Here is a 22,473-nt window from a genome sequence, read left to right on the forward strand (position 1 = left end):
AGACACGTCTGTTTCCTCAGTGTGTTGCCTGCTTGTCCTCAGCCTTCCTGTTCCGTGGGGAGGGCGACCATGCTGGGCGCCTGGCAGGCACCCAGGGAAGGGGGCGGTGAAGGAATGGACAGAGAGTGAGTGGAGAGAAAGGGGAAGTTGGGGTTCCTGGGCTTTCACACCTGCAGCTTGGCTGCGACACGAGGAGGAGAGCAGGGGCCCCCGGGCAGAGCTGACACCTGCGGGGCCGCTGAGCGGGCCTTCCAGAGGGACGAGCGGCTGCAGGCGGGAGGCGGAGACCAGGCCCAGGTGCAGGGTCAGGCGAGGCAGCCGAGGGTGCCCTGTAAGGGGACGCCCAGGCTGGGCCTCAGAGAGCCAGCACGGGAATGGGGCCCTGCCCTCCCGCTGAGGAGCAACCCAAACAGGGTCCCCAAGAGAAGATGCTCAGGACCTGGCCAGCAGGCAGGGAGGGCCGGGTGGAGGTGAGCCAAGCTGGGGACGGAACACCTGCCAGCCCCGCCCTGGGCCTCCAAGGCTGTGGAGGGCCCACCGGCCAGGGCACCCCTCCAGCCAGGCCTGAGCAGGCCCACGGGCCACGGTGCCCACAGACCAGCACTGCGGCGGCGAGCTTGGAGACTATACGGGCTACATCGAGTCCCCCAACTACCCTGGCGACTACCCCGCCAATGCCGAGTGCGTGTGGCACATCTCGCCGCCCCCCAAGCGCAGGATCCTCATCGTGGTCCCCGAGATCTTCCTACCCATTGAGGATGAGTGTGGCGATGTCCTGGTCATGAGGAAGAGCGGTACGTGCCAGTGGAAGCGGGGCAGCGGGACCAGAGACAGCCTCAGCCGTGTTGCCACGCCCCTCATGCCCTCGGCACAGCTCCGCGGGCCAGGGAGCAGGTTGCCAGGGTGTGTCTGTGAGGCAGGGTCTAAGTCCACTTCTGTCTGACTCCAGGAGCTGGGCTTTACAGAGCTCTGTGGAAGGGTCCGAGAGCTGAGGGTGCGCCCTCAGCATGGGAATCAGGACCTGGTCAGGTCTGATCGCAACACTGACCACAAGCCAGTCTCTCATCCCAGTTGTCCCACTGTGTCCTGTCACACAGCCCAGAATGAAACCTCAGGAGCGACCCCCTACTCTGCAGGGCCTCCTCCCCGCTCTGAGTCTTGGGGGCGCTAAGAGCCAGCCTGTGCAGCACCCAAGACGCCCCAGGGTCAGAAGCGCTGTCCCTTCCCCTCCGTGAGCCCCAGCCTCCTGGCTCGTCACCCTGTCAGGGACTCATGGTGAGACTTCAGGCGATGGGCAGCACTGGCCCCTCAGCAGCAGGTGAGGACAAGTGTGCTCAGATGCCACAGCAGCAAGCAAGGCAGGAAAGCCCCATGTCCCCCCAAGGACCAGGTTAAATCCCTTACGGTGTGTGCCTAGGCTGGGCAACTCACTGCTATTGTAGGGCCCACATGGAGCAAGCTCCCGGTCAGAATGTTTGGGAAGAAGGAGGAGGACACAGGCAGACACAAAAGCGTGCCTGCCCACCTGGGCCTAGAGTGTCTCTGATACGCAGAGACTGGCCAGAGGAGCGGCAGGTGGAGGGGGCTTCCATCCACTCTGTGCCCCTTTGCTCTGCTTAGGCTTCATTACCATGTGCAGTCATCACCCACTTAGTGTCGCTGAAGAGCCGGGAAGCCCCAGTGTGTGAATGGGAGGACTGGGGCCAGAAAGGGCAAGGCACCTGCCCGGGATCCCACAGCCAGTCAGGCCCAGCCAGGGACCATCCCCCGCCCCTTCTGGCACCAGCCTCCTTAGTGTCCCACATCCTCTCCACCATCTGCCCACAGGGCTGAGCTCTAGGGGACCCAGCCTCCCCCATCTCAAGGGGACCTCACGAAGGCTCTCCAGGGAGCAGTGAGGAGGTGGGGCACCCTTTGGCAAGCCCCAGGCACCCCAGGGATCAGCAGGCTCACCCTTGTTCATCTGCTCACAGAGGGAGGGGACTTCCCAAATCTGACCCCCCACCCCAGCCCTTGCCCTGTGCTGGGTACAGGCATGAGCCCTGTCCTTGAGGAGCAATTGGCTGGAGGGAGACAGTGACAACCCTACAGAGAGGGGCTATAATAAAGGGTTCGCCAGAGCACAGCAGGAACATAGTAGGGTGGAGATGGAGCAGTCGGGGAGGCTTCCTGGAGGAGGGTGCACAGAAACTGGTCTCAGAAGGATGAGTAGGAATTAGGGTTGAGGGTAGAGAAGGGCTTTTGAAGCAGAGGGAACAAGTATGGACTGGAGAGCTGGAATATTTGGGGGATGAGGCGTTGTACGTGCTGGGTGGCTGACTGGGTGACAAGGGAGCCACCTGAGGCAGGAGGACGGGGCCAGGTGAGGAGCTGCGGCTCTGCGCAGCTCAGCAATGGCTGCCCCTGCCCCACCCCAGCCTCACCCACGTCCATCACCACCTATGAGACCTGCCAGACCTACGAGAGGCCCATCGCCTTCACCTCCCGCTCCCGGAAGCTCTGGATCCAGTTCAAATCCAACGAAGGCAACAGCGGCAAAGGGTTCCAGGTGCCCTATGTCACCTATGACGGTGAGTGTAGCCACACTGCGCCCAGCCCAGGCTGGCCCTGGGGACACAGACAAATCACACATCCTGGCTTCAGGGAGCTCCAGCCTGGTGGGGGCGAGGGTTGGCACAGATGCAGACAGGGGTACGGGTGGTGCAGATGAGAGAGCGGTTAGTGTGTCTGTGGGCTTCAGCAGGAGGCACTGCCCAAGCAGGGTTTTGAAGGTTAAGTAGGGGTTTTCCAGCTAGCCAAACCTCAAGGAGAACAGTTTGGGTGGAGGGTACAAAGGCACGGAGGCTGGAGCAGGGGCGGGCAAAGGCTGACGGCGAGAGGGAAGCAGACGTGTCTGGAGCCCTTCACCTTCCCCCTCCCCTGCTGGGGGATTCGCAGAGGACTACCAGCAATTAATAGAAGATATCGTGCGCGATGGGCGGCTCTATGCCTCGGAGAACCACCAGGAAATTTTGAAGGTGAGTGAGCCTCTTCATGGGAAGGGATCCATGCAGCCTGCGATGCTCCAGGGCCATCCCTGCCCCGGCCCCAACCCCTACCCGCCCCCCCCCCCCCCAGAGAAGTGAGGGGAGGAGGATGGTGACAGGAGAGGAGAAGGTGACAGAGGGCCGGGAGGCTGAGTCCAGTGTATCTGTCCTTCTAGACCAGGAGATCTAAGACAAGCTGGTCTGGTGGGGTCTGGCCCAGACCCGGTGACGTGTCCTTGGCAGGTTCCTCACCAGCTCTCAGCCCCTCTCCTCATCTGAGAAGTAGGGGTAGTTTGACAGGGTGGTATCGTGAAGTCAGTGGGCTCCACCGCTGCCTTTGGGACTGACTCCCTCCGCATCCTGCTCCTGGCCCTGAGAAGCAGAGCCACCTCACCTTGTCATCGAGGTGGCCTGGGGCCATCACACCGCAGGCACTGGCCAGATTAGGGCCCTGGGTTCTCACCATGAGAGGCTGGATCCAGAGCTTTGCTTGGGCCCTGGGGCTCTGGCCATGGCTCAGGCTCTGGGCAGACAGCACCCCAGCCTGGGAGCCAAGGGTGGGGTAGAGGGCTAGAGCGGGGCTAGGCCAGTCAGCCGGCTGACTCCTGCTCCAGCCAGGTGGCCCTGGGCGAGCCCTCTGAGCTGCGCCTCCGCGTCTGAGAAACAGGGACCGCTCGCAGAGTTGGGGGCTTCCAGCCCCAGGCCTGGTGCACTCCTGCTGCGCTCAGGCTGACCTGAAAGTCCCAGAGCGAGAAGCTTCTCACTTCCCTCCTCAGGTGCAGACCTGTTTACCGGGAACAAGAGGGTCGTCCCAGTGAGGATAGCGGGACAGTGAGGATATGCGACAGTGAGCAGGGCTCTGCTGGGGCTCCAGGAGGCCTCAGCCAGGCCTCAGCCCTGCTCCTCAGGTCCTCCTCCAGGGGGCCTCAGCCAGGCCTCAGCCCTGCTCCTCAGGTTCTCCTCCAGGGGGCCTCAGCCCTGCTCCTCAGGTCCTCCTCCAGGAGGCCTCAGCCCTGCTCCTCAGGTCCTCCTCCAGGAGGCCTCAGCCCTGCTCCTCAGGTCCTCCTCCAGGAGGCCTCAGCCCTGCTCCTCAGGTCCTCCTCCAGGAGGCCTCAGCCAGGCCTCAGCCCTGCTCCTCAGGTCCTCCTCCAGGGGAGCCTTGCCCCACTTTACAGATGATGACCCTGGACTCAGAGAGGAGCCCCAGCCAGTAAGTGACAGAGTATAGATGGCGTCTGCCCCTCCAGATGCCGTTCTGTGAGCCCAGCCTCTGGCCGCCTGTGCTGCTCACACCCTCCCAGCTCACCTGGATGGGGCACCCCTGCGGCCCAGAATACCTGCTCTCATTCGTGCAGCCCTAAGAGGAGGGTGGTTGCCCCTCGCACAGATGAAAACTGAACTTCAGAGCAGCGGAGCCGCTTCCCTAGGCCAAGGTGTAGGCGCCTCCAGAACCTGTGCTCCCTGCTCTGGTTCTCTGGTTTTCAACAAGTGGTTTTGTTTTATTTTTGAAGCATAACCCTTTTTAAATAAAATATTGGAACCCCAAGTGTTAAAACCAATAGATTATTTAAAAACCAATTAAACTATTAAAAGGAAAAAAGCTGTTCATGGCAGAGAGTTTGTGGAGTCCTGAAACCCACCAGCCAGCCCTCCTCTCCCCCTCCCCCATCCTGAGACACCCGCAGGCCCCTGCAGGCCCTGGGCCGGCCTAGCCCCAGGCCTCCTCCCCCTGACCTCGCCCCCAGCCCCACCCTTGGTCTCAGCCCGGCCTCAATGTATCTTGCAGGACAAGAAGTTGATCAAGGCCCTCTTCGACGTGTTGGCCCACCCCCAAAACTACTTCAAGTACACAGCCCAGGAGTCCAAGGAGATGTTCCCGCGGTCCTTCATCAAACTGCTGCGGTCCAAAGTGTCCCGGTTCCTGCGGCCCTACAAATAACGCTGGCGGAGCTGCGCTGCCGGGGTGGCGGTGTCCTGGGGAGGGCTGGGAGCTCCTGCCCTCCACAGTAGGAGCTGAAAGGCGGCTCCGCGCGCCTCCACGTTGCCTTGGGAAATCACCACAGCGTCTGCCCTTCAGGAAACCCTGAGCAGCTCGCGGAGGGCGAGACCATGCCCAGGCAGAGACCCCCGTCCGGCTGCACTCCTCTGATGTCCGCCCCACTGGGAAAACATTGCTTAAGGCAGCCTTTCTCCCTCTCTCTCCCTTGGCCTGTTCATTTCCAGGACACCAAGTGCCCTCTCCGGAGCCGGCACTGGTGGATGCTGCCTGGGCCAGGATGCTCCATGTCACCACAAGGGTGGTCTGGGCAGAGTGCACATTTGGAAAGTGCATGCGACTCCAGCTGAGGCTTCAGGAGAGAGGAGAGTGGCTGCCGCTGTCGCTGTCTCAGGGGAGGCTCTCGGAGGCAAGCCCAGCCATGCAAGGAGAGTGTGTGAAGGATGGTCTGGTGGGCTTGATAAGCTGGTGCCGATGGCTGCAGGGCGTCCACACCCGCCAACACCCCTGGCCACAGGCCCAGGACACTGGCACCGTGTCGTTGGGCTCTAAGGATTCTGTGATGGGGCAGAAGAGAGCTGCTAGGGGGGGAACCTGTAGATTTGTGCTTTCCCTTGATAGAGCATCTAATTAAGTACTATATATATATATAAATATAAAGATAAAGATATATAAACTTCTATTTGTGGGTACTTTAGGGAAATTCTCTCTAGTAACTGTAAATGTTAATTGGAGCCCCACCTCTTCTCCCACGAGCCAGTGTGAGCCCAGCTATTGCCAGCTCCCTGACTGATTAAACTACTCTCCAGACACTTGCTACCTCTGTTTACGTGAGGCCGCAAGCCCACAGGCCTGGGGAGAAGGCAGGCTGGCCCTGGACACACTTTGGATGCAAAATCTTTGGGAACTGGGCTCCAATGCTTTGCTGGAGTGTTGCCCTCAGATGGAACTTGATGGAAGGCAGCTTCTCCTTGGACCCCTTCCTGGGAGTGCAGGGGCCAGCGGTAAACTTTGGAAAGGTCCTATGTCTGACCTGGAGGCCATGACCTTGGGGTCCATGCTGTGCCTGCATGCCACCAGCAGGCCAGGCCTTTCCCATGCGAGCACAGGCTGTGTGACCACGAGGGGCCTCAGAGAGCATCAGCCACTCCTTTAGTTGACCGGTGAGGAAACAGGCCCAGGGAGGGCTGGTGGCTGCTCCCAGGCAGAGGCGGCCAGCTGTCAGGAGGCCTGGCTCCCAGTACACTCTTCTTTCTGCTGCGCCATGTTGCCTCCCTCTCAGTGTCTCTCTTTAAAAAAGAAAAGTCTGGAGTTTGACCAGGTTGCATAGTGTTCCTCTCATTCAGGAAGCCAGCGCCTGGGCTAGCTCTCGCGAAGACCTCTGACGTGCTGAGGTGTTGCCTGCCACCAGACCGCTGACTGCCAGCTGTAGCACACGCGTAGGAAGTGATCTGTGTTTTTAGGGTCAACAAATATTCAAAACTCCAAGGAACATGGGAGAATCTTAAGATGAACTCCAATCCCCCCTTCTAGGTGGCTGCCTCTAGGCGGTTTCCTCTCCTCACCCCAGACCCAGGCTGACCCAGTTGGAGATGAGCACAGTTTGAGAAGCGCCTCTGGCACGTGGAGATTGAGGGCAGACGAGACTCAGGGTTTGGTGACAAGGCAGGTCATAACAAATTTTACAATCCAGAAAAGGGCGTGGAACTCAGGAATCATTCACAGCCATTACCTGCATCAGCACTGGCAAGTCCCCAGGCCGGCTGGTGCTGCCATCTGCACCTCCTCTGCCAAAATCCAACCCAATTTGGAATGGGCTGCATGGTGGGTAGGTCAGTGTCAGCTGATGAACCCTGTCAGGGCCACACTGCCCCTGCCCTGGTCACGGGCCTTGAAGGCCAGCCTAACTTTCCAGAAAGGGGCCTCTCTTCCCTTGTCAAGCCATTGGTCATCCCCATAAATTAGATGAGCTCTCCAGAATGAGCCCCAGCAACGGCTACCCAGGGGAGGGGCCAGGGAGGGTTTTTAATTCCCTCAAAATCCCCACAGATGACCAGAAAGAGCCCTCACCTCTCCTGAACTCTTCCTGCTGCTCCTTTGAGTAGCTTCTGGCAGTTGCCACCCACATACCCAGTAATCCGCTGTTTCAGTGGGAGTCAACCCACGTTCTGCAGCTCTCACCACCACTGTGGTCAGACCCTGCCCAGTGTCCCTTGGGCAGAGCAGGACAAGGGCGGACTCAGATGTGGGGCCCCTTGCCCTTCAAGTGTACCAGGTAGCCTGCAGCCCAAATTCACCAGCTGCCCACGCAGTCACCATCCAGCCCTCCTTCCCCAGTAAAACCACCTCCCACACCAGCAGGGGGACTCCAAGTGCAGGGGTGCAGTCTGTCACCAATTTCCATGTCAGCTTCCAGCCCCACAGTGGGGAGCTTGGGGGTCCCACCTGTTAATCCCAGAGCTGTTCCTATTCCTCGGGGCCTGTGGTCCTGGGAGATCTCCCCAGCGACAAAGCACATTTCTCCATGTTTCCATGTTGTGGAAGCTGATGGTAAATTGGCTGACACGAGGGGGCCTTTTCACCTGGTTCCAGGTGGAGGTGGAGAGAAAGGGGATGCTGACAAGCACTGGGCCCAGGTAGGGTGGATCCCCAAGGTGAATCCCGAAGAGGATGGAAGCTGAGGACAGTGGTGCAGGAGTCCTGTGCTGCCCAAGGGACAAGCAAGACAGAGAGAGACTGAGCCAAAAGGAGCATGTCACACCCCTGGACCAGACACTGGCCGTGAGCTGCCATAGACCCACCCTGACCTTGGCCCACATGGACCCTCGGTGGCTGGCCAATCAATAAACTCCAAGGAAAGGAGCAAAGTAATAAGCTTCTGGAGGCAAAAGCCTGTCCCATTGGCCAGGACTAAAAGCAGGTGCCAAGGCCTGGAGGTTCTGATGAGCTCGGTTCTGCTTCTAGTGGAGCGTGGCACTGGGGCAACTGAGAAGCTCTGAAGATGGCAGTGGAGGACCGCGGTGCCCCCGCACCGATCACCGGGGCACCCAGAAGTGGTGGGCCTGGAAGGAGCCCATCTGCCGTGCGTCCCTGGCATCTCCTGGCATTCGCTGCTTCCATGGAAACATGCCAAGGAAAGGGAAAGACTCTGCCTTGAGGTTTAGTGGCCAGCCACGCCCTCAGTGAGTGCGTGTTGAGGTGGCCTCCTCTGCTTCCCCAAACAGGCTTGTTTTCCCCACATTCCTCTCCTGCCTGAGCCAGAGCCTTGCAGCCATAGCCCTGTGCTGGCCTCTCTCGTCGCCCGGGGCTCTCCGTCTAATCTCACAAACAGTGGACTCAGCCTCTGCACCCTCACCCCCCAGCTCGCATCTGCCAGTGACCTCCTTCCTCCCAGATCTGGCTCCCCAGGGGCTGGCCTTCCCCAGCTCCCCTCACCTCTGTGGTCACAGACTCAAGGAGGCATGGGGCCCGCAGTGGCGGCCTCGGGAAGCGTTCCTTCCTGCTCTCTGGTAGTGTGGGACACACAGAGAAAGCAGAACTGAAACCTGGGCCAAAAAGTGCCCAGAAAGCAACGGCCCCAGAGGCCGGCTTTGAAAGAGAGAGCCTCTTTCCCCAACCTCTTAAAACCCCTGTCCTGCCTGAACCCTCATTCTCCCAGACACACAGCCAGGTCACCCATTTTCCACGACAAGAGACCCCCGGCCTGCAGGAGCTGTAGTGGGTGCCTACGTGACATCCTGGGACTTGAGTAATTATTCTAGCACCTCCACCCACCCCCAGCAGCAAAGTAAGATACTAAACTAACTTAGGTCATTTAGCAGGCATTTGCTGAGCACCTACTGTGTGCTCGGCTCCTAGAAAGGCAGAGACCACAGCCAGGGGCTCTGGGGATCACCTGGAAGACCCTCTTGTCACAGAGATAAAGGTGATCAGGCTGTCCTGGGGGTGAGCAGAGCCCAACGCTCTCATCAGGAGAAGGCAGTCCTTCCCTCCAGCGCCTCCTGGGACCCTGAGTGGGGAGGGAGGGCGTCTGCAGAGGGGGCAGAGCAGAGCCAGGGTCACCGACCTCCATTTTGATGTCCGGAAGGAGAAGCTGCAGCCAGCCCAGCGTCACAATGCTGCCGCCCTTCTCCACCAGCAGAGAGAGATGCACAGAGGCCAAGACTGCCGAACTTGGGACCCTTGCCAGCAGGCCCAGGACAGCGGTCTCTGCCCCATGCATTGCCCACTGCCTGCACCTGGCACAGCCGGTGCTCCAGAAAGGAGGTTCCTTCCTTGTCACCCAGGGACCCCAGCTGTTTTTACCTCCTTTACTCCATACTTGGAAGTTTAGTCAACCTAGTAAACTGCATCTTATATCAAGGACCCTTTTCTTCACCAAAGATACCCATGGTGGCAGCTCAGCCCTTCTGACCAGATGACGGCACCAAGCTGACATCATTCAGGCCAAAGGCAGATGAACTTGATGGTTGAGACACACTGTCTATCCCACACATGAAGATAGAGCAGATAGCTCCTATTCTCCTTCAACTGCCTCTGCCCCTGCAGCACCTGCAGATCGACAGCCCCTCTAGGAGTAAGTCCTGAGCACCTACTGTGTGCCAGGCACAGGGCTGGCATGGAGCTGGAGTCTGCTTTATCCAGCCTGCCTTGCTTCTTGGAGAGGGCACCAGGAGGGGGTGAGTCCTCCCCGGGCACAGACGACTCAGGCACAGCCACACGCTCCCTCCCAGCACCCTGCAAGATGGCCCCCAAAGAACAGGACCCTTTGTTTCCCTAAGGCCTCCCCAGCCCCGAGATGACCCTCTAAAGTGAGGCTCTGAAATTCCAGCTCTCAGCAGGAAGCAATGAAGGGCCATCGTCCGCCTGCTTGCCAGGCGCAGGGCTCAACCTTTAACGTATGCACAAACCATCCTCCAGGCCCTGTGAGGTGGGTGGGGCTAAACTTGTTCTTCCCTTGTGGAGACTGAGGCTCTGGGAGGCCAAGTGACATGCCCAAGGCAAATAGTAATTCATGGAATTGAGAGTCAAACCCAAAGCCATCTAATCCCAAAGTAGGAAATGTCTCTGTGAAATGTTCGTAACTGAATCTTACAGACTGGGAAACTCGGAGATCAGCTCAGGCAGTGGAGCTTCGGGGGCGGGCAGATGAAGGCCAGAGAGAGGGGAGGACTAGGAGGGTTGTGGGTGGCGGGGCTTCCTGACGTTCCCTCCCTCCAGAACAAGCACTGAAAACTCATTCAGAGAAAGGGTTTCTGCCTCCTCCCTGGGTGGACAGGTCTCTTCCATTCAACTCGGAGCCCACGCAGTAGGCTAGTCCGGCTCCCCACTCACGCTGAGTGGTTCCCACCGCTTTCAGCCGAGGCCCTGTGCAACCCTGGATACATGCTGGGGCCTATCCCCCATTTGCCCCTATTTCAGCCTCGAGCACACGCACATCAGAGTTGTGGGTGTCCCTCAGCAGACAGTGCGGTGGGAAGTAGGGCGAGAAAGAGAAAGCTGACAGATGCCAAGTATTTTGTTTTTCAGTCCAGGAGCCACACAGATCTGTGGAGAAACATCGTATCCCTCTGAGATCAGAACCTTAAACAGTCTGAGCAGACCCGGTCCATGTTGCTCTCGGAACAGGATATCCGCAGACCACTGGTGGGGGGTGATGGCAGTGAGGGACCAGAGAGCTGAGCCCTTGTGCCTGCGCCTTCATTCTGGGTGCCCATGAAGGCACCGGACTGTCCAGGCGCTTTGGCCATCACTCTGCCCACAAGAGTGACAGATATCAGTGTAACCATGTTTTTCTTTTAGTTGCCTCGAATATTCAAAGTCTTGTTTTCTCCGTGTTCATACATATGCATGTAATTAAACATTTGTGAAAATCACTTTAATAATAAACAGGAAATGAACTTAAATACTGCTCTTTCATTCATCAGAAGTCATGATATAAAGGAAAAAGATACCTGGAATCAGAAAAGAAACTAATTTTTTTCCGACATTCCCTGGCTGTCCTGAGGGCTGAAAATAAAGGAGCCACGGTAGCTTCCAGAAGGCAGAGCAGTGAGCTTGTGATCTGCATGTGGAGGGCACCCGAAGTTAGGGAACAGACGTGTTCTTCAGTGAGCTGGCAGAAAGTAAAATTTGTGTGTTTCAAATTCCATTTCTCCTCCTGACTGGCCTGATGAAACGGGAGATGGTCCTCCACACCGGAACTTCTATCTGGGAGCCACAGTCGCTGAGCCCCAGGGATCTGGGACCCCTCGAAACTGGATGCACAACCAATACTGTGTGTGTGCACACATGCGTCCATTTCTCTGGGAACACGATCCATGGCTTTCATCAGATTCTCAAAGAAATCTAGAACCCCAAAAAGGCTAATAACCACTACGCTCCTCAATAATGTGGAGAACCCTCTGGCATCAGGCACTCAACAGGAGAAAAAAAAATTTATCAATGATATTAACTGATATTAATGATATAAATGATATTAATTAAATGATACTAATTAATATTCCAAATAAGTGATGATAAAGACCAGGTTTTTTCTTGGTTTAACACAGTGATTTGAAAGTCTAAGGAAACTTCTGGGAATATACTCAAAAGAATTGAAAGGAGCGTCTTGAAGAGCTGTTTGTTCCCACGTTCATATCAGCAGCACTCTATTAGCCAAAAGGTGGAAGCACCCCAGGTGTCCATCAGTGACTGATTGGACAAACAAAACATGGTCTATCCAGGCAACGGAACATAACTCGGCCTTAAAAAGGAATGAAGTTCCGACACGTGCCACAACGGGGGTGAACCTTACAGACATCGCGCTAAGTGAAACAAGCCAGTCACAAACGACCAACATTATATGATTCCACTTATATGAGGTACCTAAAATAGTCAAATTCATAGAGACAGAAAGTAAGACGGTGGTTGCCAGGGGCTGGGGTGAGGAGGGGTGGAGTCGTTTCGTCGGCACAGAGTTTCAGTTGGGGAAGATGAAAAAGTTCTGGAGGTGGATGGCGGTGATGGTTGCACAACAACGTGAATGGACTTAATGCCATTTAACTGTGGGTTTTCTAATGGTTAAAATAGTAAATGTTATGTATACTTTACCACAATCTTTAGAAGGTCTAAGGAGGAGACAACAGTGACGTCCTGTGAGAACACAACAGGCTTGATATTTCTACCAAATTTCTACCAAAGCTCCCACGAAGACAGGATCAAAAGATTAGGCCTCTTTGGACAGGAAAATGAGCTGAGGAGCAGCGTAGCCCAGCTCACAGATGGGAGGGAAATGTGGAGGGGTGTGTGGACTGACTGACTGCCCAGATTCCAAAGTCCAAGATGAATTCCCGATTCCTCGCAGAGCAGAAGGCCCACGTTGCAGCTTGTTCCAGCCTCGCTCTGAACGGCGGAGATTCAGGAGGAGGCCACCTCTGGGCCCGCCTGGGGCTCACCTGTTCCACGTTGCAGGATTCCAGGACTCTCTCTGAATTCTGACAGCAGCAATCAAATTCAGGCATCTTGGTGTATAAAGTGTGGATGTCATCTATTGCTTTTTCTTTCCATTTTAAGATCAAGAGATTAAATATATATTTGCACAAATGAAATTCACATTTTAAAGCAGTTGTTCTTAACAAGCAAGCTTCTGGAGGATGAGCATGAATAATATTTTGCCAATAGATTGAAAATTTAGATGGCATCGACAAATGCCGTAAAAAATCCCCTAATTTACCAAATGACACAGAAGAAATAGAAAATTAGAGTAATCTTATGACTCATGACTGAATCTATAATGTAAAACTTTCCTATAAGAATATATGGAAAAGCAAGTAGTTCAAAAGGGCCAAGACCCTTTTGCAGAAGAAGGATAATTTGAAAGAATTAACCCAAGCAGGTATCTAGTGCTGCTAAAATCTAGAGAAATGAAAACTGGATGGAATCTGTGCAGAGATGAGCAACTGAGCGGCTGAACACAACTGAGCCTAGAGAGAGATCTGCACATATTTGGAATGACGGCATGGCATTGCGTGTCAGTGGGGAGCAATTAACTTTTCAATAAGTAGTGATGGGAAAATTGCTTATCCATGTCAGAAAAGTGGAATTGGGTCCCTATCCCATACCTTACACAGAAAATCAATTTCAGATGTGTTAAGAATTAAATATGGAAAGAAAACTTAAAAACTTTTAGAAGAAGATCTAGGAAAATATATTTCTGACTTTAAGCTAGGAAAGATTTCTTAAACAAGACATGAGAAGTACCAACAATGAAAGAAAAGATAAATAAACTTTACTACATTAAAATTTAAAAATTCTATTCTTGAGAAGGTATTATACTGAGAAAAGATGAGGCTAACTGGCAGAAGACACCTGCAACGAGTATAGCTGACAACGGATAAGTATAAGAATAGATAAAGAATAGATAAAGAAGATAAAGAACTCCTACAAACAAGAAAAAAGCCAAATGCCTCAATAATAATAATTTTTTTAAAAACCAAAGTCATGTATAGGCATTTTACAAAGGAAGAAACAGGACGGCCAATTAACATTTGAAAAGTTGCTCAGCCTCATTAATAAAAATAGAAATACAAATGAAGACAACAAAGAGACACCATTGTGGCATTAGGTTGGCAAAAATTAGCTCTGATTATAATAAGAGTCAGGATCTGGATCAATTCTACAAAGTATAAATGGAGAAGCTCTTACACATATGCGCCAGGTGTCGATACAAATCATCTATAATCAATTTATAAATCAAAATTGGGGTGAATTTATTATGAGCCAAGTCTGAGGACTATAGCCCGGGGCCTTCTTTCTCCAAGGAAGGAAGGGCACCAAAGAAATGGGGAGTACAGAGTGGTTATATACTGTCTTGGAGCAAAGAGCATCCATCACATATGATAGGAATGTCCCTTTTACAAAAGTCACAAGATCGCTTTGCTGGCACCGCAGTTCAGTGAACACAGCAGCTCGGTGGTCACAAGGTGCGCACAGCAGGTGGGTAATTAATCCTTAGTTTCTAGGAAGAGATGCTTATCCTTAAGGGAATGCCAATACAGGGGGAAGCTGCATCCCTATCTTTAAGGGCATCATTCTTGTCTTTGGGACATCGTGAATGTTTAAAGCAGATGTACGAGGCATGCCCAACAGGCCACGTCAGGCCCTTCTGCAGAAACAAGGTCAGGCCAGATTAGTTTTAAACCAAGTGGCTTCCTCATATACTCGGATATATCCTATTGCTTTTCGTTTATTTATCACGGGAAACATACAACAATATTAGTAGCTTCATGTTTATGAGAGCAAAAAACTGCAGGTAACCAAATGTCTATCAGTGGAAGGTTGTGGTGTAGTCACACAATTAAATATATAGCAGGGAAAATTCACTAACTATTGCTTCATGCAACAACAGAGATATGTCTTAGAATGTGCAGGAACAAGACCAGGATGTCTGGTCCCATAATTGCACTGGAGTCCTACCCAGGACAATTAAGCAAGAAAAAGAAATCAAAGACGTCCGGGTTGGAAAGGAAGTAAAACTTTCTTTGTATGCAGATGGCCTGATCTTGTTTCTAGAAAATCCTAAGGAATGCACCAAAAAAGCTATTAGAGATAATATATGAAATCAGCAAGGTTACAGGGTATGAGATTGATATGCAAAAATCAATTATATTTCTAGGTACCAACAGTGAATAACCTGAAAATGAAATTAAGAAAAAATTCCGTTCACAATAGCATCAAAAAGAAGAAAATACTTAGGAATAAACTTAACAAAACAAGTGTAAAACTTGTACAAAAACGGGCTGGCAGTTCCTCAAACAGAGTTAGTGTATGGCCCAGCAATTCCAACCCTAGAGATACATCCAAGAAAATTGGAAATGTGTTAACACAAACATTTGTACATGAATAGTCATAGCAGCTTTATTCATAATGGCCAAAAAGTGGAACAGCCCGTATGTCCATCAACTTAACAACACACAAAAAAAATGTCTGCCCACACAACGGAATATTATTCAGCCGTATGAATGAATGAGGTACTGATAGTTGCTAACTACAAATGACCCTTGAAAACATTATGCTAAGTGACAGAAGCCGGTCACAAAAGCTGTATAGTGCATGTTTCCATTTTTATGAACATCCAGAATAGGCAAATCCATAGAGATGGAAAGTGGATTAGTGGTTGCCAAGGGCTGGGGTTTTGGGGGAGGAAATGTTGAGTGACTGCCAGTGAGTATAGGGTTTCCTTTTGGTGTGATGGAAATGTTCTGGAATTAGATGGTGGTGGTGGTTGCACACCATGTAACCTTATGAATATATTAGAAACCACTGAATCGTATACTTTAAAAGGGCGAATGTCATGGTATATGAATTATTCTCTGTGATACAATAAGAAATATGTATTTGGTCTTTGTCTCAGTTCCTGGAACACAGCTCCTAAAACCCTTGGAGTCTCCACGTGGTGTGTCTTTGTCTGCTCCTGAATGACTGACTATGACTGGCGGCCCCTAGGCAGCTTCAGGGTGGGCTGGTCACCAGAAATACGAAGGCACGATTGGAGCGGTGGAACTTTCAATTCCACCCGTGCCCTATGGCCAATGACTTAATCAATCGTGCCTAAGCAATGGAGTCTCCCTAAAAACCCCGAAACAAAGAGGGCCCGAGAGCTTCCCCACGGTGAGGTGCTGGGAGGGCGGTGCCCTCAAAAGGGCACAGAAGCCCCGCGCCTTCCCCGTACCCTGCCCTGTGCGTCTCTCCATCTGGCTGTTCCTGAGTTGTATCCTTTATAATAACCAGTAATAGCAAGTAAAGCATTTCCCTGAGTTCTGTGAGCTGTTCGAGCGAGTTATCAAAGCCAAGAGGAGGCCATGGGAACCCCCTGAATTTACAGCAGCTTGGGCAGAAGCAGGGCGACAACCCGGGACGCGTGAGTGACATCTGCAGCGGGGGCCATCTTGGGGACTGGGCCCTTAGTGGGGTCTGCGCTAACTCCAGGTAGAGAGTGTCAGGGCTGAACTGAATTATAGAGAGTCGGAAGATTGGTGTGGGGGAAAAAACCCAAACATTTGGTGTCAAAAACAGTTCAGATCCAAACAAAACAAAACACCATAATGTGGAGCAAAGAAAAAAAGTCCCATACGATCATCGTGCCGTATCTTTAATCTCAAAAACAAGCAAAACGAAACACTATATTGTTTAATTAAAAATACATTCACGTGTGATGAAAGACTTTTTTAAAGCATGGAAATAATAAACATGCAGTCCCGTCCAAGGCTGAGATGGAGGTACAGGAGACGAAGATGAAAGGGAGGAAAGTACCACTGCTTGGCTTAACTCCTTACACACAGCTTCACCTGTAACTCTGGATGAGTTCAATATTTTAAAGGCTAACAAGGGGAGAAGCAGGGTCTTAACACATTTCCTTAGGAAGACGCCATGTTGGAGACCAGCCTCCGGTCTCTCGGTCAGACAACCCCCCAGCTTTCTCCCCCAGCGAGGAAGCAGGTCGCCATCTCTGGCTGAGGGACAGGTGAAGTCATCGTCTTGGGTTCAGGCTCCACGGTGTATGAAAAACACATTTGCCACGAGCACCCTCAGCACAGCTCCCGGCAGGAGAAGCTTTCAGAGACCAAAGGTCCCCCTGGGCTTGCGATTCCAATTTTTGGAACGGAAAGGTCCTTTTTTTAATTCTTCTCCCCCCCCCCCCCGCCCCATTCTGTTTCTCTCTCCTCTTTTCCCTGGGGGGGGAGGGGGGGCCGGGGAGCAGAGATGTAATCTTATGTTGATTAAGTTGCACAATCACTGGCTCCTTAAGGAGGTAACATTTCAGCTGAGACCTGGAGAATGCACTGGAATTAAGGAGGAGGGAGGAGGGTGAGGGAAGAGGGAAGGCAGAAGGAACAGCACGTGCGAGACCCCTGAGACAGTGATGGGATGCCCTCCAAGAGCTGAAGAAGGCCAGCGAGGCAGGGCTCAAAGAAGGAGGGGAGGCGTGTGGTGAAAGGAGGCTGGAGAGGTCAGCAGGCTGGACCACGCCCGGCCTTAGAGGTCACGTGAAGGGCTGGGTTTTTAATGCCTGGGCACTGGGTAACCTCAAAAGTAGGGATCTGATCCAATTGGATTTGCATTTGGAGAGGAGAATGCTCAACAGGTCAGCCCTGTCAGAGGGATGGGTCAGGGACATATGTTCACATGACCGAACCAGTGCCTGAGAGCACCACTGAGACTCAGACTCCCTTCCCCAGTGGGAGCGGATCCCTGGGAGGATGTAGGCTGGGGCTGTTGCAACTATTTTATCACTACAAGGGGATAGCCTATGGGAGAATGAAGCCAATAGAGAGAAGAGCAGAGCTGAGAGACAAGACAGAAAAACTGGATCCTGGTGATGTTGTTTGTGCCCCTTGATCAAGCTGGACCTGAAACCCACATGAACTCCTTTGTGATGTGCTATGTGGGAGTTCTGGCTGCCATAACAAACTTCCATAGACTCGGTAGCTTAAACAGCAGAAATTTATTTTCTGGAGGCTGGGAAGTCTAATATCAAGGTGCCGGCCCATTCAGTTCCTGCTGAGAGTTCTCTTCCTGACTTACAGACAACCACCTTCTCACTGTGTCCTCATTTGGTGGAAAGAGAGTGCTCTGGCATCTATTCCTCTCCTTGTAAGGGCACCAGCCCTATCGGATTAGGACCCCACCCTTTGACCTCATCTAACTTTTATCACCTCCTCACAGCCTCTATCTCCAAATACAAGTCACACTGGGGTTTAGGGTCCCAACATATGAATTTGGAGGGAACACAAATATCCAGTCCCTAACATTGTGTGAGCCAATAAATACCTTTTTTCCTTAAGCCAGTTTGACTCGGATTTACTGTCCCTTGGAGCAGCTACACTCCAGACTGATAGACAGGAGGAGGGAGATGGGAGTGTCAAAGATGACAGATAGGTTTTCAGCTAGTGCATCATATGGTGGCTCATACTAAAATAATTATTATAAAAATGATACATACTATTAGGCATAAGACTATAAGGCATGATAAATAATATAACATTATTCATGATGATCGGGTCTGTGAAGTAGATAATAATTCTGACCTAATTACCATATAACATCTTTATGTACCGAATACTCACAGCGAGGTCCTGCTGCCCCTGGCTGCCTGCCACCTGAGGGGCTCCTGATCTGTGGCTACAAATTGCATGGGGCTTTGAGAAGGTCACAGGGTAGGTGTGCGTGAGACACGGGTGGGGGATGCAGGCTGCATGGTCCTGCTGCAGAGCACATAGAGAAGTCTGGACACTCGGGGCAGCGGTTACGTCCCCTCTTGGATGGTATAAATCCACCGTTTTGTATTTTTATTTTGCCTAGTAGTTTTTCTTATTGTGCAATAAACCTTCCCAGGAGCAATAAACGTAAAAAAAGAAGCCCACATTTAACTTAAAATTAGGTTCTGAATTTCCATTTCTCAAAGTTGATTATGAAACTGAAACTTCCACAGAATGTTTGTCAACTTTTACCTCCCACCACCGGGGCCAAAGAGGTGTCCCTAACCGCAAACCAAACCAGGTGACACAGCTCTGACACAGAGGCATCACATCTACTTCAAAAGTTAGTCCTTATTTTAAGAAGACTGTGTCAGGAAATGAATTCACATGTGCGGTGCAGAAGTGAGTTGCCATATCACTGTGTAAATCATGATTTCATTTAGATCAAATGACTTTTTCTACATTAATTTCACTCATTTTTCTAAGTCCAAGTTCTCTTGTGTTCCTATTGACAAATAAAAATGGCAAGCAATAGCATATATTGGAGAATATGAGGAAGCCATTTGGTGTAAACCTAATTCAGCCTGACCTTGTCTTTCCAAAAGGGCCTGACCATGGCCATTGAGCATGCAACTCCCCCCCCCCCCCCCCCACCCCCCCCCCCCCCCCCCCCCCCCCCCCCGCAACGTTCAACGTTGGTGTCTCCTTAAGGATTAAGCATCTTTCCTTAGGCTAGGAACTGATTGCTGCGCTCACCTGTGACCGCCCAGCTCAAGACAATAGACTTGCCTCCTGCTACGCCGCCCACCGAGACAGCAGACCCACTACCTGCTGTGTCCATCAAGCGCTGTGCCAACAGGGCAATCTTGTGAATATTGTGGGAGGGACATTTCAATCATATGTGAAATGTCCTGCTTGGGGGTATATAACCACTCTGTACACCTCACTTCCTTGGTGCCCTTTCTTCCTTTGAGAAGAAAGGGCCCAGGCCATGGTCCTCAGATTTCAGCTCAGAATAAACTCTCCCAAGTTTTCATTTATAGACTGGTTATGGATTATTTTCATCGACACTATGAAAAGCAAAGCCATCACTGTTAGTGTGTTGGCCCCGCTGGCTGAGGAATTATTCCACGGTGGATGACAATTTGCATCAAACTCGTCAGACGGTTCCATTTTTTTCATCCAATCCATGGAATCAAAATTAAGCTTTTGGAAGTTCATTCTGTCCAGAGTGGAAAACTAACATTATCACGAATGTGTGGGGACCTGGAATTGGCCACCCCAAGATATGTCTCTTTGGCATTAGGATTATTTGAGGCTGATTGCTTTTGATAAACTGGGACAGGGAAGGAGGCTCTGAGGAATGGAACTTGCCCTTTGTTAGCACACATTTGCGTTTGTAAGGTAAATCTCTATCTGTAAAGATGCCTCCCTCTCTGTACCAGGAAGAAGAAAGGAGATGACCTTCTCTCTAAAAACTCTTAATCAATACCAAAGGCAAGGACTTAAAATCTGCATTTTATTGTGCTTCTCTGCTAACCTCCTGTAACTGACTTCCCTCCCCCTCCCAACATCGGCATCTCCTTAAAGATTAAGCATCTTTCTTTAGGCTGGGAACCGATTGCAGCGCTCATCTGTGACCCCCCAGCCCGAGGCAACACACCTGCCACCTTGGGGCATTCACTGAGACAGCAGACCTATCTGCCTCCATCAAGCACTGTGCTGACAGAGCGGCCTCATGACTGTTGTAAAAGGGACATTTCAATCACATGTGAAACACCCTGTTTGGGGGTATATAACAACTGTGTGCACCCCACTTCTTCGGTACCCTTTCTTCCTTCGGGAAGAAAGGCCCCGGGCCATGGTTCCTCATAAAGCTTTGTTTAATTTTCTCTTGCTATTCTGTCTCATGTGAATTTAATTCGTTCTCCAGCCAGACGAACCCCCATTTGGGGAGAGGATATGTCCTCCTCCCCTACAAATGCTACTCAGCTGAATTCAGTTTAAAAGTTGACACTGAATGCATTTTTTCTTTGTGACGATAATACTCATAAAGTTCAATGGGTACAGCACAAAGGGACTAATGTTCCTACTAAATTAAGAGCCCACGGAGCAGAAATGCCCTTGGAAGTGGATGTGGTTAATAATTTTATCTAAACAAGCTGTAAAATTACACCAACTGACTTAGGAATCATAGTCATCGAAAATTTACAAATATTTTTTCATAATTATACTAACTGTGATGAGGATTTTAGGCTGGTTACTTTTAAAACTACAGATGAAAAGCAGGCTCCGAGGACTGGAATTTTGCTTGCCCTATTGAGAGACATTTGCATTTGTGAAGGAAGGGGGGATGACCTTGTAGGGACCTGCAATTGGCCACCCCAAGGTATGACTTTTTGGCATCGGGATTGTTTGGGGCTGATTGCTTTTGATAAACTGGGACAGGGAAGGAGGCTCTGGGGAATGGAACTTGCCCTTGTTGGGACACATTTACATTTGTAAGGTAAATCTCTATCTGTAAAAGGTGCCTCCCCCTCTGTACCAGGAAGAAGAAGAGAGATGACCTTATCCCTAGAAACTCTTAATGGAGAAGGCAAGAATTTAAGTTGGTTGCTGTCTGGCAATCTCATGTAACTGATTTAGGGTGCTGGCTTCTGACCTTTACTTAATCCGATTTGATTCTTGTCTAAAAGTCATGCGATCACCCAACGACCAGACCTCACCTGCACTGATACCATTTTAACTTTTGTTCATGTTCTTTCCTTTCTCTTCGTAAAGAGATGACTCACATACCTATGCCTTAAATTTAGCCCTAACCCTCAACTCGGGGCAGCAGCAGGAGCTCTGACTGCCCATGGGTCCTGTCCCCACGCACCAGCTCTGCCTGCCCATGGGCCCTGTCCCCATGCCAGTGGGGGCAGCAGAAGCGGCAGCAGCAGAAGCTCTGACTGCCCATGGGTCCTGTCCCCATGCTACGCTATTCTCTAAATAAAAGAGCACTACTGCCAGATCTTAAGAGTCTAAGAAGTCTTTCTTTCGACTCCTCGGCTCACCAACCCTGCATCAACTGAATCACAAAACTTTTGTGACAAAGCTGATGTTAGGTACAAAAAAGGTACTTCAGCCTCCCTCACAACCTGGGTTTGGAAGTTTGAGCCTTTGTCTGCCAACTTAAATGTCCTCGGGGCATTGAACAAGTCCTCTAAACTAGTGCATTCTGTTCAAATTCAGTTTAAAATTTTTAATCAAAATCTTCAGCAACTGAAGCACCAAAAAACTTTAGCCTTTGAGCTTTTTGGCAAATTACAATCATTGCAAAGTTGCAAAACGGGAAGACACTGTGGGGACCTGAAATTGGCCACCCCAAGATACGTCTCTTTGGCATCAGGATTATCTGAGGCTGATTGCTTTTGATAAACTGGGACAGGGAAGGAGGCTCTGAGGAATGGAACTTGCCCTTTGTTAGCACACATTTACGTTTGTAAGGTAAATCTCTATCTGTAAAGGTGCCTCCCTCTCTGTACCAGGAAGAAGAAAGGAGATGACCTTCTCTCTAGAAACTCTTAATCAATGCCAAAGGCAAGGACTTAAATCTGCATTTGTTTATTGTGCTTGTCTGGAACCTCCTGTAACTGACTTCCCTCCGCCTCCCAACAGTGGCATTTCTTTAAGGATTAAGCATCTTTCCTTAGGCTAGGAACTGATTGCTGCGCTCACCTGTGACGCCCAGCTCAAGACAATAGACTTGCCTCCTGCTGCGTCCATCAAGCGCTGTGCCGACAGGGCAATCTTGTGACTATTGTGGGAGGGACGTTTCAATCATATGTGAAACACCCTGTTTGGGGGTATATAACCACTCTGTGCACCTCACTTCTTTGGTGCCCTTTCTTCCTGCGGGAAGAAAGGCCCCGGGTTATGGTCCTCATAAAGCTTTGTTTAATTTTCTCCTGTTATTCTGTCTCATGTGAATTTAATTCGTTCTCCGGCCAGACGAACCCACTTTGGATAGAGGAAGTCTTCCTTCCCTACAACACTGAATCACATCCATGAGAAGCAAAAGAAGAACTTAAAAAATTCTGTTAATTGCATTCCGAAATACCTTTGCAATACCTCAACTTGTAAGAAAAACCTCCCAGTTTTAACTGAATAACTTTACATTCCAAATCCAAATGTAAGAAAAGCGAGAAGGGCCACTACTTTGCAACATCTG

The 22,473-nt window shown here is 51.2% G+C and overlaps 1 protein-coding gene across 2 annotated transcripts in view; it reads left to right on the plus strand.

Moving 5' to 3' along the window:
- SCUBE1 (signal peptide, CUB domain and EGF like domain containing 1) overlaps window positions 1-5,674 on the plus strand; it is a 135,034-nt gene extending 129,360 nt beyond the window's left edge. For both annotated transcript variants that reach the window (XM_044778191.2, XM_044778198.2), the window contains 4 exons: window positions 597-794; window positions 2,418-2,570; window positions 2,938-3,017; window positions 4,813-5,674. In XM_044778191.2, coding sequence (XP_044634126.1) covers window positions 597-794; window positions 2,418-2,570; window positions 2,938-3,017; window positions 4,813-4,965 — 584 coding nt within the window. In that variant the 3' untranslated portion in view covers window positions 4,966-5,674. The remainder of the gene's footprint in view (window positions 1-596; window positions 795-2,417; window positions 2,571-2,937; window positions 3,018-4,812) is intronic.
- Window positions 5,675-22,473: the final 16,799 nt, after the last annotated feature.

The sequence above is a fragment of the Equus asinus genome, chromosome 4, assembly GCF_041296235.1.
Source record: "Equus asinus isolate D_3611 breed Donkey chromosome 4, EquAss-T2T_v2, whole genome shotgun sequence".
Lineage (NCBI taxonomy): Eukaryota > Metazoa > Chordata > Mammalia > Perissodactyla > Equidae > Equus > Equus asinus.